The sequence below is a fragment of the Ascidiella aspersa genome, chromosome 8 (assembly GCF_963924565.1).
Source record: "Ascidiella aspersa chromosome 8, kaAscAspe10.2, whole genome shotgun sequence".
Lineage (NCBI taxonomy): Eukaryota > Metazoa > Chordata > Ascidiacea > Phlebobranchia > Ascidiidae > Ascidiella > Ascidiella aspersa.
In genome coordinates, this window is record NC_139454.1 from 20956154 (window position 1) to 20973796 (window position 17643).

Sequence of the window (17643 nt, forward strand, 5' to 3'; positions counted from 1 at the left end):
ACAATTAAGCAAAACAAGCTGCTTAATTTAAATGATTTTCTTGTTTTAAAACTTAGACATAAAATAAAATTTTCACAATTTGTTGCCTTTAGTATAGGATGCTTCTATTAGGTTTAATAAAAAATCAAGCACCTTTAAATAAAGTATGGCGTGTTTCACAAGCCAGCTCTTTTTAGTTCTTTTCACCCATTCTTTCTGACTGTTCGAAAAACAGTGGAAAAAATACATAAACTTCGTCTTCTTATGCGGATTTGCAAAAAAACAAGAAAACATAGTACACGGCTCACTTTTACAACGAACTTACAAAAATGTGGTCTGAATTGAAAAGAACTGCAGGCGAACTAAGAATGCGTTTAGAAAAAAACAGTTTTCCCGATAAAAGTGAAATCCATAACTCTGTGATAAACTTTAGTCTTTGTTTTTGTAATGGATTTTAGGCCTGGCGGTGTTAAGAGTGACTTGACGCCTTCCGGGACAAAATACTACATTTCCCGCGCTTACACAAGCGAACAACGAAAGCAACTCATTCGTCAGCACATTTTATCCGGCTTTCAATGTTCCTCGAACAAAAATAACCGTCAATGTTTCAGAACTATCGTTTTTCGCATGAACTCTTCGGCGGCCTTTTTCGGGTCAACAGCGGTCGGAGTGTCCGTTTCCGAGCTGTCCAGCTCCTCCTCAGCGCCACTGCTCGAGAAACTCTCTTCTGTCGCCAAGTGGCGCTGCGAGCTGATCTGCGCGTCCGCCAGCTGTCGCTCGAGCGCCGGCCTGGCGGTGCGATCACACAAAAACTGGGTGCCGCGAAATTATTTTGTAATGTTGGAGAATAATATATTCCTATTGCTAATCGCATGTGAAACACGCGAGGCTTAGATGTACGCTATCATCTATCATCAGATGAGCAGTCATAATTTTTTCATATGAGCCAGATAACTTTAGGGCTTGACGACCGCGGGTTTAACTTGATTACTTCAAAAAGTTTAGTGCTCCCTTGCAGTGGCGTTGCCAGCCGATATATATTTAGGTGGGGGAAAGTTTGAACTTGTTTTGTTTGTGTATAAACTGCCGTATGGAACACAAATAAATATGCTAGCAAACCGTTTTGAGCAGCAACTGACTGAGTGTTTTAACGCAATACTAAAAAAACAGTCAAAGCGCAAAAAACAAATTGACTAAAAAGTTGTAAAACTGTATTAATAAGTCTAGCAACTTAATATCTAAATCGTTTGTGGCGTAACAATTGAAGGTGTTGCATGCATCTAATCGACTGGTGTCGTACACTCGCACAGCACTACTGGGCGTCACAGAAATTTTTACAAAAGAGTACAATATTTATAAATGTTTGGGGTGCCATGGCCCCTGTGCCCACCCCTGGCTACGCTTGTCCCATCTTGCATTCGATAACTCAAAAAAGGTAGTGTTGTCGCAGCCGAAGTACTCTTTCCAGAGCTATTGAAGACCCACTACGTAAAGCCACTATGAAAACAGTGGCGGATTCAGCATATTTGATTTTAAGCTGAAATGTTACACGGCAGCTTGATACCCATAACACAGCCATGGCATAATGCAAAACATACTACAAAACAAAGAATATGCGCGCGAAGTGCGAAAAAAATTCGTTTACATATAGTTGGCGAAACATAAAATTCGACAGGCTCTCAGGACGACATATGGTAGGATGGGCCTTTCTAAGAGCCAATTTAAAATTTCTATGCCACACCAACTAAAAAAATGCAATAAATGTACGTCTATCACGCGACCAACAACTACATGATAACACTAAGATACAATATTCAAAAGTAACTCGCGGCCAAATAAAAATGGTTCTGCGGTCCACATTTGGCCCGCGGCCCACAAACACAGTTTTGCCGACCACCGAATTTACCTTTGTTTACATGGTTTTTCGCCAGCTAAAGGAAAAATGGGAATTTAACAACAAGACCTGATTACTGCTACAAATGGAAGTAGCACCAACGTTTGGCTAAGTCTGTACCAGTATCGGTGACACCGAAGCGATGCTCTTCCAGTGTACTAAGGGATTTAACCTTCGAGCGCCGTCGTGGAAACTGAGAACTATGGAGGCAAGGGAAAGAATCGACGCGGCGTTGGTCAGCACAAAGCCAATAGAATCGGGGGAAGTTTGGTCGAAGATGTCTCTGAAGTAGGCGATGATGAAAACCATGGTTATGTCGTTGACAAAGCAAAACAAAGAGCTGAGGGCAACGCGAGTAAAGACTTTTCGCACTTTCGCGTTAATGGGCTGTTTCGTTCTGCAGAAGTGGTTCACAAAGGGCACCATGGACAGCACAAGCAAAACGCTGAGGCAAAACGTGCCGAGGGACATGAGCAGCACGTGAACGCTGTTGTTGTACGACACCGGGAAATAACAGCCGGTCAGTCGCGGAATAATCGGATTGTTAATCATGAAGGCGGCGTCCAGCACTGGGATGAGGCAAATGACAGTGACGGCGACGAGACTGACTATGTTGGCCACCACTTTGGTCGTAGTCCAGGTGAAGATGGGCATCGCGAAGAGCTTGATTTGGCGCAACCAGAGCACGACACACACCAGGGCCCGTCCGGTCAGCGACAGAACGGCGTTGCCGATAAAAATCGTGTTGCACATGAAAGAAGTGTAGTGGAGCGTCATAACCTCCACCAGCATGAGGCTGCTGCCCAGAAAGAGGATTGAGGATGCGACGGCGATAAGCAAGTTTGTCCACTTGAGCTTCTTGTCGATGGTCCTGGCGTGGTAAAGGACAGAAGCGGCAGCCAGGAAAGCGGCCACGGGCGTTTGTAGGCTAATAGACCATTGCTGGAAACACTTCAGCTCGTACTCGCTGGTGATGTCACCTGTGACGTTTCTGGTGACGTTGCTTCGATACGTCGTGGCTTTTTCTTCGGCATGTTCCATGATACCAACGTGAAGCCGATAGGAGTTTAAGTTGGGAAAAATGCAGGGCTATACTGCAGTGGCCTCTCAACCTTTTTATTATCCGACCCCAATTTAATTAAACTGAAATCAGCATTTACATGCAACCCCGGTTTGTTTTCAGATAAGTAAAGCTTGAACTAAATAACACAAGCGATTGGTTACTCTTAATTTATACACAACTTCAGATACTCTTTAATTTGTTTTAACATTTTAATATACTCAGTGCACTCGTTAAACCACGAGCGCAATGAAATCACTTAAACTGCAGGAATTGGAGAGTGACGGCGACCCAATAAAAAATTTGGACGACCTCATATGGGGTCGCCACCCATAAGTTGAAGACCACTGGGCTATAAGATAGACTTTTTACGGTTTTGAAGTTGACAAATATTATGTGTTGCAATACTTAAATACTCACTTTTTTTTGTTAACCTTTAGAGTTAAGCAGAAGTAATCGGGCATATGTATTTATTCCTTTCAATCCTAATAACATCAATATATTTGCTTTTATAAATACATTTTTCCAGTTACAAACTTATAAAAATCCTAACAATCTAACATGGCTATACCCTGACATATCTAATATACACAAAGGCCATTCAAGTTAGGTGCATTGACTTCATATGCTGGAAATAATGATCATTCTGTTAAAGCGATTTAGGCGCTAATGCGGCACAACAGCTCTAATATGGTGGTTAGAACAACAGTACAATGATAGTCAAAGCTTAGATAATTCTGATATCAGCAGACAAACAAATATCACCCGAACAACACCTTCACTTAAGAGAGGAACTTGACCTGAACACTTATGGTGCTTGCATTATTTTGCTTGTGACTTTCGGGCGGCCGTTAGGTCAGATATCCGAGTTTTTGCGTAACATTCCTTTTTTGCTTTAGTGATTTGGTGTTGGCTTTGCGTATTTATAATTCATAAACAACCTTTCACCCAGCTGGATTAAACACCTGGGACGTCAAGCGGTAAATATCTATTTGGTTTGCCACTTATATATTAAATCACTTTTTTTTAAACATTTTTATTAAAAAAAAATGGTGATTCGCTTCTACTGTGCTTGCAACTTAATGGCAATAACTGGGGCCCGCAAAAGTCAATAAAGTTAATTTTTTCAAGGAGCTCGCATGTCCACGAATTAAAGAAAAAAGTTCTTTTGAGCACCTATAGGGGACTGTTTCTAAGAAGTTTATAGATTAAAATAAAGTTAAAATTTTTTAATAAAGTCAAAGTTTGTCAAATTATGACTTTTGACAAAGTTTTTGTGTTTCTTGAGAGTAGTGTTTGTAAAACTCGTCGTGGAAGCATTGTAAGTCAGGAACCGCGACACAATTAAACCATATTAACCCATAAAACCAGGAAATATGTCACAAAGCCCACTTGGTTCAGCAGTAACTTTTATCGCAAATTGTCCATTTTCTTATTCATAGTTACGCATTTAAATAATTCTTATAAAACACTTCCTCTTCATGTTAAACGTGAAATTTTCATAAACGTGGTCTTTTCAAAGATCAACAGTTTGGATCTTAGGAATAGCCTATACTGACATTCTGTAATACAAAAAGGCCTAAGCAAGCTAAATCTAACGCCAGAAAGCACGACGCACTTTTTAAATCCAAAAAACATCATGACTTTTTCGACGAAATATTACGTTTGGGTCTGAAAGTGACAAAATATTATGTTTGGGTAACTGGCATCAATTCAAAAAAGAACTGTAGCGCCTACAAATAAGCAATTTCGTTAGGTTAAAATAAAGGTAAAATTTGATAAAAATAAAGTCAAAAAAAATTTTTTTTAGGTAAAATAAAAATGGCCCTAGCAATAACACATGCTCTGCGACTGAACAGATTTGTCATCATTTGAAATGTTTTTACCGTATTTGCTACGATGCATAATTGATGTGCAACATTGATTTCAAACCTGTTTTAGGTAATTTGAGAAGTGTCAACAACGGAGCATAAAATGTCAGTACAAACCCATTTGACTTCGTTTAAGCGGCTTATTCATTTGTTTTCGTTTATTGATAGAAGCACTGAACGAAACAAACAGCTGTACACGAGAAGAGAAATGGCAAAAATTCAGTGTTTTGTCCGGAGGCTGCAAACGCAAATTATAGTTTTGCTCGAAACTGTTTTAAAATGGCATAATTGAACAAAACAAGCTGCTCAATTTGACCGATTTTCTTATTTTAAAACTTATACGTAAAATAAAATTTTTACAATTTGTTGCCTTTAGTATGGGATGCTTCTATTAGGTTTAATAAAAAATCAAGCACCTTTAATTAATAAAGTATGGCGTGTTTCACAAGCCAGCTCTTTTTAGTTCTTTTCACCCATTCTTTCTGACTGTTCGAAAAACAGTGGAAAAAATACATAAACTTCATCTTCTTATGCGAATTTGCAAAAAAAGCAAGAAAACATAGTACACGGCTCACTTTTACAACGAACTCACAAAAATGTGGTCTGAATTGAAAAGAACTTTAGTCTTTGTTTTTGTAATGGATTTTAGGCCTGGCGGTGTTAAGAGTGATTTGACGCTTTCCGGGACAAAATACTACATTTCTGCGCTTACACAAGCGAACAACGAAAGCAACTCATTCGTCAGCACATTTTATCCGGCTTTCAATGTTCCTCGAACAAAAAGAACCGTCAATGTTTCAGAACTATCGTTTTTCGCATGAACTCTTCGGCGGCCTTTTTCGGGTCAACAGCGGTCGGAGTGTCCGTTTCCGAGCTGTCCAGCTCCTCCTCAGCGCCACTGCTCGAGAAACTCTCTTCTGTCGCCAAGTGGCGCTGCGAGCTGATCTGCGCGTCCGCCAGCTGTCGCTCGAGCGCCGGCCTGGCGGTGCGATCCAGCGCGTTCGAGTATGTGACTTCTTTGTAGTTAAACCGCTCGCCGGAGCCAAAACGCCGCTCCGGGGTGGCGGTCGGCGACACGACAGGCGATCCGAGTAGGCGTGGTATCTTGTCGACGTGCTTGTAGGACTTCTTACGGCGCACAGGAAGCGGTGAGAAGTGGTGCGGGATTATGGGCATTTCGACCCCGCCTCCGCCGACGCGTGATCCCTTGTTCTTCTGGTGGTGATGTCCGCCACCCGTCGGTGGTTGCAGACGCAGACCGAGCCAGTGCTCACGGAAGAGCTTCTCGTAGACGGCCGATACCTCTTCGAACGAGTCGCGCACTGCACAACGGAAACATGTGGGGGTTAGTTTCTGCTTTTGTTGTTGCATTTCTAGAATTGAGGAAATTGAAAAGGGGAATATTGATGGTGCGTTTCCGCGAAAAGATTAAACGCGCAATCAAGGCTCTGTCACTAGTATATTTTCATTGTCTCTTTCGCACTTAAAGCTGACACGTTCTAACAGCAACTCTCACTGCTTTGTACAACCGATTTATCTTCAGAGATCGATATTTTGCAGAAGGCAGATACAGCAAACACGTCACAGCACATGTCCTTCCAATACACGCGCAGGTGCAGTGTGATTTGCGGAGCTATAAGTGTACAGTCGAATATATACCGAGGCTGAACGATTTTTAAATCCCCTAGACATCTAAATTTAGGTGGCTTGTTTTAAAGCTGCAACTGCTTAATCCGGTGCTTAAATGTGTTCAAGCAACGGTTGGGTGTTGTGAGCACATGCACAAAATCACTTACGTCCGGTTACATCAGAGGTGTCCAACTCAAATAGGCAGGAGTGCCAATTTTTATCATATAACTTCTTTCCGTGCCAAAGTTTCGTAACTAATTCTTTTTAATCTTGAAAGCGTTTTTTTTTTGCAAAAAAATAAAAACGTTTATTTACACATGAAAAACATTTCTTTATTTAATCAAGCAAACCGTTTACAATCAACCAAACTTATTTAAGAATAAAAAAGTTAAAAAACCTGAGTAAAAACAGGATCGCATATTTTTAAAGGAATACATATTTCGCCTATACTGGATTCGTCAGGTCCTTAATTCGAAATATTCGTTTTGTTTTTAAGGAATAGATAAAGAATAAACGTTTCACATTTCAACGAATCAATGACAACATCGCCCCTGTGTTAAAAACGCATATATTGAGTGACCAGAACCATTAGCTAAGGGTCACTGCCCTGAGGATCAAGGTCAGAATAAATTTCGCACCGCTACCTCACATATCGATATTATCGGCAACACCAAAACGTAATTCAGGCTAAACTTTGAAGAAAAAAAAATCACAACCAGTGTTCGGTCGCTCACCCGAGACTTCGTGAAAAGAGCACTTGAGACTTGAGGCCAGGATGTCGCCTTCCGATCTGCTAACCATCCGCTTTCGGTCCATGTCGCTCTTATTTCCAACGATGAATATCACTGGGTCAAAGTTGGGCTGCGGGTAAAATGCGGATCGCGGTCAAAACACGGATATTGTAAAATGCGGAATGCACAGTCGAACCGGATGGTGGACTCAAATGAGTCGGTTTGTTTGGCAAAACCTTTGTGTTTTGTTTTAATGTGTTTCAAGTGCACTTAAGTCACTGTTTTTAAATGACTTAACTTGACTTAAGTCTTTTGGATATCATTACTAGACTTGAATTAAGTCTTTTATAACAAATGACTTTAAGTGTTTTTGTTATGCATTTTGTTTTATAAAATTCATCCTCAGTTTTGCACATAAAACAATGTCCTTGCTAAATGCTTAATTTCTGTTACTTTTTAGTTGTGTTATTGTTCATATTCGGACGAGCTTACCAATTTCACTTAACGTCTAACTTTTTATCACAAGGACGTGACTTGAAGTTGACTTGCGCTAATTATGATTGACAGGGACTTGAATTGCTATTTATTCAAAAAGACTTGACGTAAGTTTTTTTTTTACCAAAGACTAGACTAAAACATAAGTCATTTCAAAATGACTTATTTACAACACTGGAAAACACGTAATTAGTCGAAAGACAAACAAGGACAAAATTGAAGTAAATAGCGGTTACCTTTTTATTACTCGTGTGAGATATCCGGAATTTGAGCCGGGCGATCTCGTCGAAGCTGACTCGGTCCGTGACCGAATAAAGCAGGATGAAAGCGTCGGCCCAAAGAATCTTCTCTGTCAGAATGTCGTCGTTTTCCTCCTGTGCGCGTAATGGTCATTTTAATTCCATTTACACTATTAATTGACATGTAAATGTGGTTGCTTAATCAATTCGAAATCAAATCAAGGTTTCAGTGAATAAAGGTGAGTGACTTCAGCGTTGTATACATTTCGAAAATGACTCAAGATCCACTCAAGTCGTTCCTAAAATGACTTAAGTCCAAGTCAAGTGTTTGGTGAATTACCTTAAGTCCAAGTCCTTGAAAAAAAACGTTAAATATTAAAATTGGTAAACTCGTTCGATCACGAACAATAACTTAACTTAAAAACAACAAAATCGCAGCATATAGCAAGCAAATTGTTTTCTGTGCAAAAATTAAGATGTAACCCTATTTCATACAAATCGACCAAATAGTACAACACTGTTGGTTTGACAGTGCGAAATTTGTCGGTGTTGCAGGTGCGCGTCGGAAGCCACTTAGACCAATCGCAAGTGAAAAAAGACGTACCTGTCCGGCAGAGTCCATAATCTCGTAGAAGACAGGCATACAGGGGGACACAACGCACGCCCGCTGGTAGATCCTATCTGTCAAAACAAAACAACAAGACCACTCATCATCGGATGCTGCAAGCATTTCGCTCGAATTGCCACACACGATGCCGGCGTTGCTGGATAACGAACAGTAAGAGAAATGAGCGGGCATTGGCAGGCGGAAATTCAAGGCCGTTTATAGAGGTCCCTGGACCAAAATAAAAAACGGCCGTGGCTCGACTTTTGTCACTATATTGGGTAAGAGGAATTTGCGAAAAGCACATGTGTAATTGTGGAATGTAAGACTCTGACAACCACTACCTTCATTTGTTGTTTCCCTTAATTGGTGTTTGATAACTTAATGTTACCGACAGTGCTTTTCTGTAGTCAATTTCTAAATACATTCAAGGGGGCAAGAAGTTTGAATTTTTGAGTTTAGCAGCTTTACGTTGTTATAATTGAAATAGAAAAAATCTTAATTTATAGTAAACGTGACATTTCAATATATTTTAAGATTTGTTTCAAGCACAAAAAATTGTACATTGATACAATGAGTTTAACTTGTTTGATCTCAAGTCGAAGAAAATTTTATTACCATACAAAAGATTCACTAGATTTTTGCCGAGCAAAAATACATTAACTGGATTTCATTAGCAGAATGTGCCCGCGCATACGCGACCAGCGTTTAAAGAGCGTGAGTTGAGCGCTGCGCTTTTGTTCAATGCGTTATGCTAAATAAAACATCGGAAATTGGCCACTTACAGGCGTGAGCTGCCGAGTGCTTAATCCGCACTAATCGGACAATAAAAACAAACACGATACAGTCTGTGCTTTTGCTACGTCTGGGCCCACTTAACTGAAACCACACAGTGCCTGTAGTGCCGTGCATTACGCGACCAACGTGCTTACTTTGGCGTGGCGATTTGGCCTAAATTTACAAGAAGCAGGAACTAAAGAGCCAGCCAATAAAATAACCACGGGTTCAACGGGGTCGTGCGCACTACATTGGTTGAAAATTTCGCGCAAATTAAAAATCACACACTAATGGAAATGACATTTTAAAATAACCTAGGGCGAATTCAGGTACTGTTTGTATAAAGTGTTTGTAAACTGATCGATTTACCGAAAACGTTTTTTAAGGTACAGAAATTCTCTCATAAATCACTTTAAAATATTGTTCGGCGAACGACATTAAATGTCGTTTAATTAGTCAAGATTGTATTTTTTTATTATTTTTTTATCGTTTAACAAAGCCAAACATTCAATCAACCTCATTCAAAGCAAAAAAGTTTTAAAAACTCAACATGTTTCTAAATTGGTTGCGGCCACTCGAAAATTTCACATTTTCAAAATCTTAAAACAACAATGTTTTTACTGTTGGAAAACAACCATTTGCGCGCTGTGGTTACCGAGATGTTCAATAAAAAATGCAACATACCGAAAAAAGCAAGGCCTTGTAACATATCACGGTAACGGCACAACGATCTTTTATTTGGCCTTTACCATGCAACGCCCTTAAAAAGCGATTCAGGATTGGGCAATAAAACCGCATTAAATGCCAATGCTGGTTGCTCTGCTCCTAAACGGTGACAGGTCCCGTCATCATAAAGTCGCTACTGTGACGTGACAATGACAGACGGCGTCGAATGGCACGTGACACCCGAAAGAGGTCACTCGTCGTCCGCCCAGATTGCGGGGTTAAACGGTATCAATGTCTATCCTGACGCTGCTACGCTTATCCCTGGCCTTGCCCGTATGACACGCGCTGTGGATTACAGATGAGCTTGTATAGGGCAACAGCAGGTGGTTCATTTGCCCGGTTATTGCCTCATATAGATTGTGATTGGACGTGATTGAAGACTATTGCCTTGTTGATTTTGCAGCGGTGCGGACGGGGTTGTATGTCGGACTATGGCTTTCACGCTCGGCTGGCGATTGTTACGATAAGGCCCTATTGTTGACAGTCATTTCCGACGCTTTTTAGAAGGATAGGAATTTTTCATGTGACGAAAGAAAGAAGCTGTTGACAACAGGAAAATATTGCCAATTTTTTTTTCCGGTAGTTATTTTTCACTTAGAGTTATTTTTGGTTGTAAAAAGTATCTCAAATGTGCTCCGAATTTAAATGTTTAAACTTTCGTTTTAGTTTTGCTTTTCGTTAAGTACGTCAAAACTCGACACTGAAAAGCTCAAAATAGTGTGGACAACAAACCAACTAATTTTCGGAAAATGTCGTTTTGCTCTTTTTGCATCTACGCGAATGTTTAAGACAATGAACCCCTTAAGTTTTCACAAAACTTACTAAGCACGGTGTACTACGAAGAGTAAAACGAAATCACCCACACATGTTTATTGATACAACACAATTCTACTGACCCTTTAGAGGTTTTGCAAGAGTAAGAACCAACTGTAAGCCGCAGTGTCAATTTTCCGGTCGATGAAATAAAAACTAAGGACGCTGACCAATTCATTAAACGTTTACAATGAGGACCGATGAACAACTGCTTTAGTTCCTAAAATAATTAAAGTTTTGTACTATATTAACCTACCGACAGGCATCCTCTATTATTACTAAACCCGCCAAGAACCCAGAAAGTGAGTCATTTTGGAGGCACTTGATAAAAAAAATCGACCGTGCCTTGAACTGGAAATGGCGAAAGCCCATTTAAACCAGCTTTTGAAGTTATCTTGCTTTTGAAGTTAGCTTATGCGCCTTTTCTAAGCAGTGTTTGCTGCTCTTAACGCCAAATGCTACAAATTTTTCGGTGAAAGATCACTAGAGAAATACGGATTGATTTGATGGGAAACCCAACGCCGCTAAGTAAGTCCTGATGCCAGGTTCCGCCAACGTTGAAACTCGCAAATTTACGATAGAAAAACAAACGAACATTTTTTAAATAATTGAAAAGCACTCACGAGTTAGTTGTAGCCGCAGATGATTATAGCAGTTCTAAAAACTGCTTTGTCGGCTACGGTACGTTACATTCTAATGGTAATACAGGTTTTGCTTTTTTTTGTTTTGTTTGTTTAAAATAACAAGGTAAAGGTGGAGTTGGAATTAAATTGGTTATTCTTGGAAATATGTACAGCTAAGTGGCTGCAATATTCATCGTAATTGGTTGGCCAACGCTTGTGTTTGGTTTTCCAGCGCCACAGTAAATTGCCACTAAACGAATGACAACAACACACTCCAAGAAGATAATATAACGTTCCCCGCCTTACAATAGGTTTTGACTCGTAAACTTTGCTCAGCCAAAAACAAATTGATTTTTAGTTTTTCCAACTTCCGTTCTAAGGAATAGTTTACAAACATTATAACCACTCGTTTCAAAACAAGGCGTTTCCAATCATGTTACGGCGAAACGCCGCATCCCCATATTGTTTAAAAAAATGTATTAATAGAAATCTTACTCGGTCTAGTCCTTTTTTAATAACATGTGCTTTACATCCAAATAATTTGTTTTATTGCACATAACTCAGTTATTACTGTTAATGACGTTAAGTTAACCGTAATTCTTTATATTTTAGCTAGAAACTAAAATCAATATTAAACAATTAAATTGTTAACACGCGGGGAAGTTTCACTAAAGCCACAAGTATTCGTTGAGTGTTGTCTCTTGTTTCTTACCGCCAGTGTTATACTTTCTGTAACCGTTTCTATTTTCTTTTTAGAAAACGCATGCATGATCGCATGTATGAACGTCCAATGTACCTTTTGTACCTGTGACTCCAAGTGCTGATTTGAATATATTACCTTGATGAAGCATACATGTTGTTGTCGATACTTAGATAGCAATTGACTAGTTTTTGCCGCAAAGACAGTCAAATCCTGTCACCCTCTATGTAACTGCTGAGAAGCTAATTACGGCAGCCACACTGTAGGCTCATTTTTTGTTTTGTTTTCTTAAAAGAACAAGTTCGAAGTGGAGTTGGAATTAAGTTGGTTATTTGGGGGAATATATCGAGCTAAGTGGCTGTAATATTCATCGTAATTGGTTGGCCAACGCTTGTGTTTGGTTTTCCAGCGCCACAGTAAATTGCCACTAAACGAATGACAACAACACACTCCAAGAAGATAATACAACGCTCCCTGCCTTAAAATAGATTTTGACTCGTAAACGTTGCTCAGCCAAAAGCAAATTGATTTTTCGTTGTTCCACGGGACTTCCGTTCTAAGGACTGGTTTACAAACATTCCAACCACGCGTTTCTAAACAAGGTGTTTCCAAGTAATTTGTCAGAGTGCCAGGAGCACAAATTTTCAACAACATTTAAGGGAAGCTGGGCCTAAACAAAACATAGAAATAGAGAAAAGGAATTTTGTTGTCCCCTTGAGTCTTCGGTTACCAGCATTTTTATTCTTCCACGTTCTATAACTTTTTATGTTAGTATATATATATATTATATATAATAGTATATATTATATATATTTTAGTCGTAATATCTAATATTAAAATAACTTAATAGACTCCTTCGCAAAACCATAACAACGATTAACGGCAATTGGGGATCCTGTTATTAAAAGCGCTTCTAGGTGGTTTGTAATCTCACCTTGTGTTTGGTCGTATTCTCCAATGTAGCGCTTTGTCACAAATCGAACAGTGAAAGCTGCAAAACAAATGGTTTAGGATTTATTAGCTTTAGTTGACAGACGACGATGCGAGTTTAGGCCACAATACAGTTTTAGGTCGAACTATACCATTAGTACGTATAGTCGTAATTTTTTAAGCCGCGTATAGCACAATACCAACACTGTATACAGCAGTGCGGATTCTTGAGGCACGTTAATAAATTTAAAAATAAATAGCGGCACACCTTCTACAGAACAAAAACATCATAACTTTACAATCGCGGTTTATATAATCATTTAATTTATATCATAACTTTACAATCGCGGTTTATATAATCATTTAATTTATATCATAACTTTACAATCGCGGTTTATATAATCATAGTCTGTCATAGTTTGCCTCCATGCTTAATCAGAGTGGATTATTGTTGTCCACAATTACAGTCTTGCGTAATACTTTTTTTTTACATTTTAAATATTTAGGTAAACAGGCCTTCTGTTCGTTTTTTGCCTAGCTTTAGCATATCTCAAAGCAGAACCCTGTACAATAAAGATAAATACACAAATGAAACATGTATTATAACAATAACGAAACGCTATCTACATACATTGGATGAAACGTATTTACTCGGCTAATAAAACAACTCGATGGATTAAGAACATTAATAAAGGAATAAAACGTAAACTAATAGATTCAATCCTTTACCACCGGAGTTTTGGGGCCATGATGGTATTTTTGCACCACTGTATTTCGAACACTTTGTCGACATTTAGGAGTGTCGTAAAGGTAAAAAAAATAGTAAAGTTCTTGAAACCTATGTGTTCCTTCTGTTCTGCCTGTGGTGCTTTGTGATGGGGTCATTTTGAATTAAACTGTATCATAATAAGGCATACATTCAGTGGTGGGATTAAAATATTATGGCAGCCGGTTCTATCACAAAACTCTTTTTGGTTCAGCCAATTCTGTTACAAAGAGTCACATTTTTCGACAATAATGGTAGTTGCAATAACAGGATGAAGGTTCCAGCGTAAGGTTGGAACCGGCTGAATCTCATGACTGCTAGCAGCCTCACTAAAAAGCAGCAGTGGCTCTTGACTTGTACTTATGACGCAACAATGCAGTTTTCAGGCAAACTACCACATAGGAAAATTATAACAATTATAAAAAATCAACACTATTTTACGTGCGAAGTTGGGACAATAACCAGTAATGCTAACCGGCTCGCTGGTCTCATAAAATTTCGTGAGACAGTTCAGAACCGGTGCTAACCGGCTGAATTCCACCACTGAATACGTTGAATCAATGTGGTCTTGGTTTGACTCTGGCTTTATTTTATAGCCAGCATATACATCAGGGGTTCTTAAACTGGGGTCCATGGACCCCTTGGGGGTACGTGAACCAGTTCTAGGGGTCCATGAAGGCCTAATTGAACTATTAGTGTATATTCAAGCAATCTATTTTTCAAAGTAAAGAGAATGCTGTAGTTAAAAATAATACGTTTTTGCACTGAATTGCTTAGACTTTATTTAATTTCACATTTTTTGGACCGAAAACAGCAAATTTCTGAAGTCTGTTTGTATTATGACGTCATCACTAAAAATTTCTTGCCTTTGCTGGTCCGTGCGAAGCAAAAAAGTTATTTAGGGTTCCGCGGTAAAAAAAAGTTTAAGAACCCCTGTTATACATGCCTGTTGTGACATTTTGTCGGGTTCAATAATTTACATTGTGTGAAAAAGGTTTCACATCAGGTGAATCAGGCCAACATGAACTTTCACAATATTTTTCAGGTTTTGACTTCTATTAATTTTATCATTACTTTGCTATGTATATGTATTTTACTTTACTTAATGAAACTGTTGACGCCAGTATAGGCGAAATATATGTTACTTAAAAGTGTCTGATCCATTTTTACTCGGGTTTTTAAACTTTGAGTTTTATTGTGCACAACTTTAGCAGACGAGTTGGCGCAGGGCGCTTAGAGGTGTCAGTTCGTGCCTTATCGGTAAAGAGTCCATAACCTTATTCCGCTGGAGTAAACGCCCACAGGCAAACGCCGAAGAAAGACGATATCTTAAAGTCCCCCTAACCTTCATGCGGAATTCTTATCTACAATTTATTCCAGGCTTCAACTGCGCCGTGATGTTTTCAATATAACTGTCAGGGGAGATGTGGTTTATTTCGCCATTGGTCTTTAACGTAAGATGATGTCATATATGTATGACTTCATTTAACTGCTTACATAACTATTGAGGTTTGTCATAGCACCTTCTGAAACATATGCGACATGTTTTAGAACGCTCTATGCTTTGACTAAATAAACTCATGTAGTCTCTGAAATTTTTTTTTTACCATCCATCCATTTTCGTCTCCGCTTTTTCATTTCAGTGCGACTAATGGTATTCCTGTGTTATAAGATATAGCACCAAGGCGCCCTACCACGTTGATTTAAGTCGCCATAAACAAACATATAGTCATTGCATAGACGTTCACTGTCCGGCGTGGCACTAGTTTAACGAACCTGAACATCGTCAAAATATTATGCCGTGGCTTATAAAAAGCTCCAGTAAGTGCACTTTCTCCATTTATCACCACGTTAGAGCATACGATGGTTCGAAGTTCGGGGCTTTAAATGAGCCGTGAAGTGAGGTGTCATGCTCCGTGTTTCCAATAATCTTTCGGCTCGCCTTACACAGAAACTCAATCAGAGCTCTCTATAGTGGTGTTATGCAAACAACGCTTGGCCGTTGTGTTTTTCGACTCGGGGTTTTTAACTCGCCAATATTATAACGGACATATACGCGATTTACGCCATTTTTATTGTACGCCAGTTTTCACAGAAATATTTTTGAAATGTCTCTAAAAATGAGTGTTCATTTTACATAGCCTTGAAAGGCGTTATTTTCTTTTTTCTTTTTAAGCGTGCTCAGTGCGATTAAAATCTCCTAAGGGTGCATAATTTTTTTAGAAAAATGCTACAATTTTTTTATCACAGGGCGTTTGTAAATCAGGACTGTTGTTTTTCGTAGCGCCCTGTTGGCTAAAATATACTTTCTACAATTTATAATTTCTACAACAGAGTGCATTTAAAGTCCCACATCGCATTAACAATTGTCAGGTAATATATTATAGAATCATATTAACCATAGGGACAGGTCCAAAAATTTTGTTTTAAAGGGGGCCGTGAATTTTTTTGGAGTTGACCTAACAAACAAAGTTACATCTTAATAGGACGGAATAAAACAGTTAATCTTGAAGCCAACTGTTGTTCTTAATCAAACTCGTTACTAAAAGTTCAGCTGAAATCCAGTCTCATTGCACCAAGTGCCATAAAAGTTGCGTTTATTTAGTTTAAATTGGCAAAACCTTCAATTCAAAAGAAAACAGAATGTCAGAAAGGACAAAAGCATATAGTAAACACGGCTAGTATGTTAAAACGGAGAGCACAAAATTTTTAACATTTAGTAAAATATGGTGAAAAATCTGGCCGGTTGCCCCCTGGATCCGCCCTTGACCTATAGCAAAGTTAAAGCACTACCAAGAAAGTTAAAGCACTAGTTTTAAAATTGTATTAAACTAAACTTAAAATATGTATGAAACGTCTTTTCAAAATTCATCTTCTTATACAAAACAATTTAAACTAATGGATGGAGCAATCGACGAATAGCTGCACAATATTAGTTACTCGGTCAATATAGTCGAGCCAATAGTGGTTTAGACGTAGCTTAATTTTCCTAACCTGTTTTGCCGACGCCTGATTGGCCAAAGACCGCCACCCTGAACATATGCGAGTCTTCCATGCTGCTGGTCTGCTTCCGAAGTCTTCTGAACACCGGACTTGACATTTTGCCGTCCGCTGAGCTTTTCTCACTTCAGTCGTTGAATAACGCCAGATCAAAAGCTTTAATTTAGGTTTCTTTAAACAAAATTTAGAATTTAGATTTAGAGTCTAAACGCCTTAAAATAAATCGTCATTTATTATCCATAAAAATTTGAATTGAACACAAATACCAATAAGAAAGTATATTTTTGCGTGAAGAACAATTGTATCATTGAAATACCAATAAGGTCGTTTCAATATTATTGTGAAATGCCTTAACCTCCCTGAAAGGTTTCCCTTTAAATTCTAGAGAATAAAACCTTTTTAGAGTCTAAACACCTTTAAAGAAATCGTCATTTATTACCCATAAAAATCTGAATTAAAGACAATTACCAATAAGGTCGTTTCAATATTATTGTAAAATGACCTAAACTCGTTGAAAGGTCCACGTATAAATCCTACAGAATAATTTTTTATTTAAAGTCTAAACTCCTCTAAAGTAAGTGCAATACCAGTCAACTTCGGCGACAATCGGAAACGATCGAATAACCAAAGATACGATTAGTTTTATTTTCAACAGCGAGGTGTTTTATCCGACCTAGCCACAGTCGCTTTCAAACTCCTTTCTCTTGAGCTAATTAGCGAAATCTGATCGTAAAGGTGGCGTGCCTTTGTGGATGATAGCGCATCGAGATAGCTCTTGTCTGAATCGTGCTTTGCAAATTGCCCCT

The 17643-nt window shown here is 38.8% G+C and overlaps 1 protein-coding gene across 1 annotated transcript; it reads right to left on the bottom strand.

The window, feature by feature from the left end:
- Positions 1-5014: 5014 nt before the first annotated feature.
- Positions 5015-17010, bottom strand: LOC146136811 (ras-like protein family member 11B). The gene is made up of 6 exons (XM_083395517.1): positions 16832-17010; positions 13076-13132; positions 8503-8579; positions 7896-8033; positions 7168-7294; positions 5015-6126 (listed from the first exon to the last, which is right to left on the bottom strand). Exons 1-6 carry the CDS (start codon positions 16935-16937, stop codon positions 5594-5596), a joined length of 1038 nt encoding a protein of 345 aa, XP_083251643.1. The 5' UTR covers positions 16938-17010; the 3' UTR covers positions 5015-5593.
- Between the last annotated feature and the right edge of the window lie 633 nt (positions 17011-17643).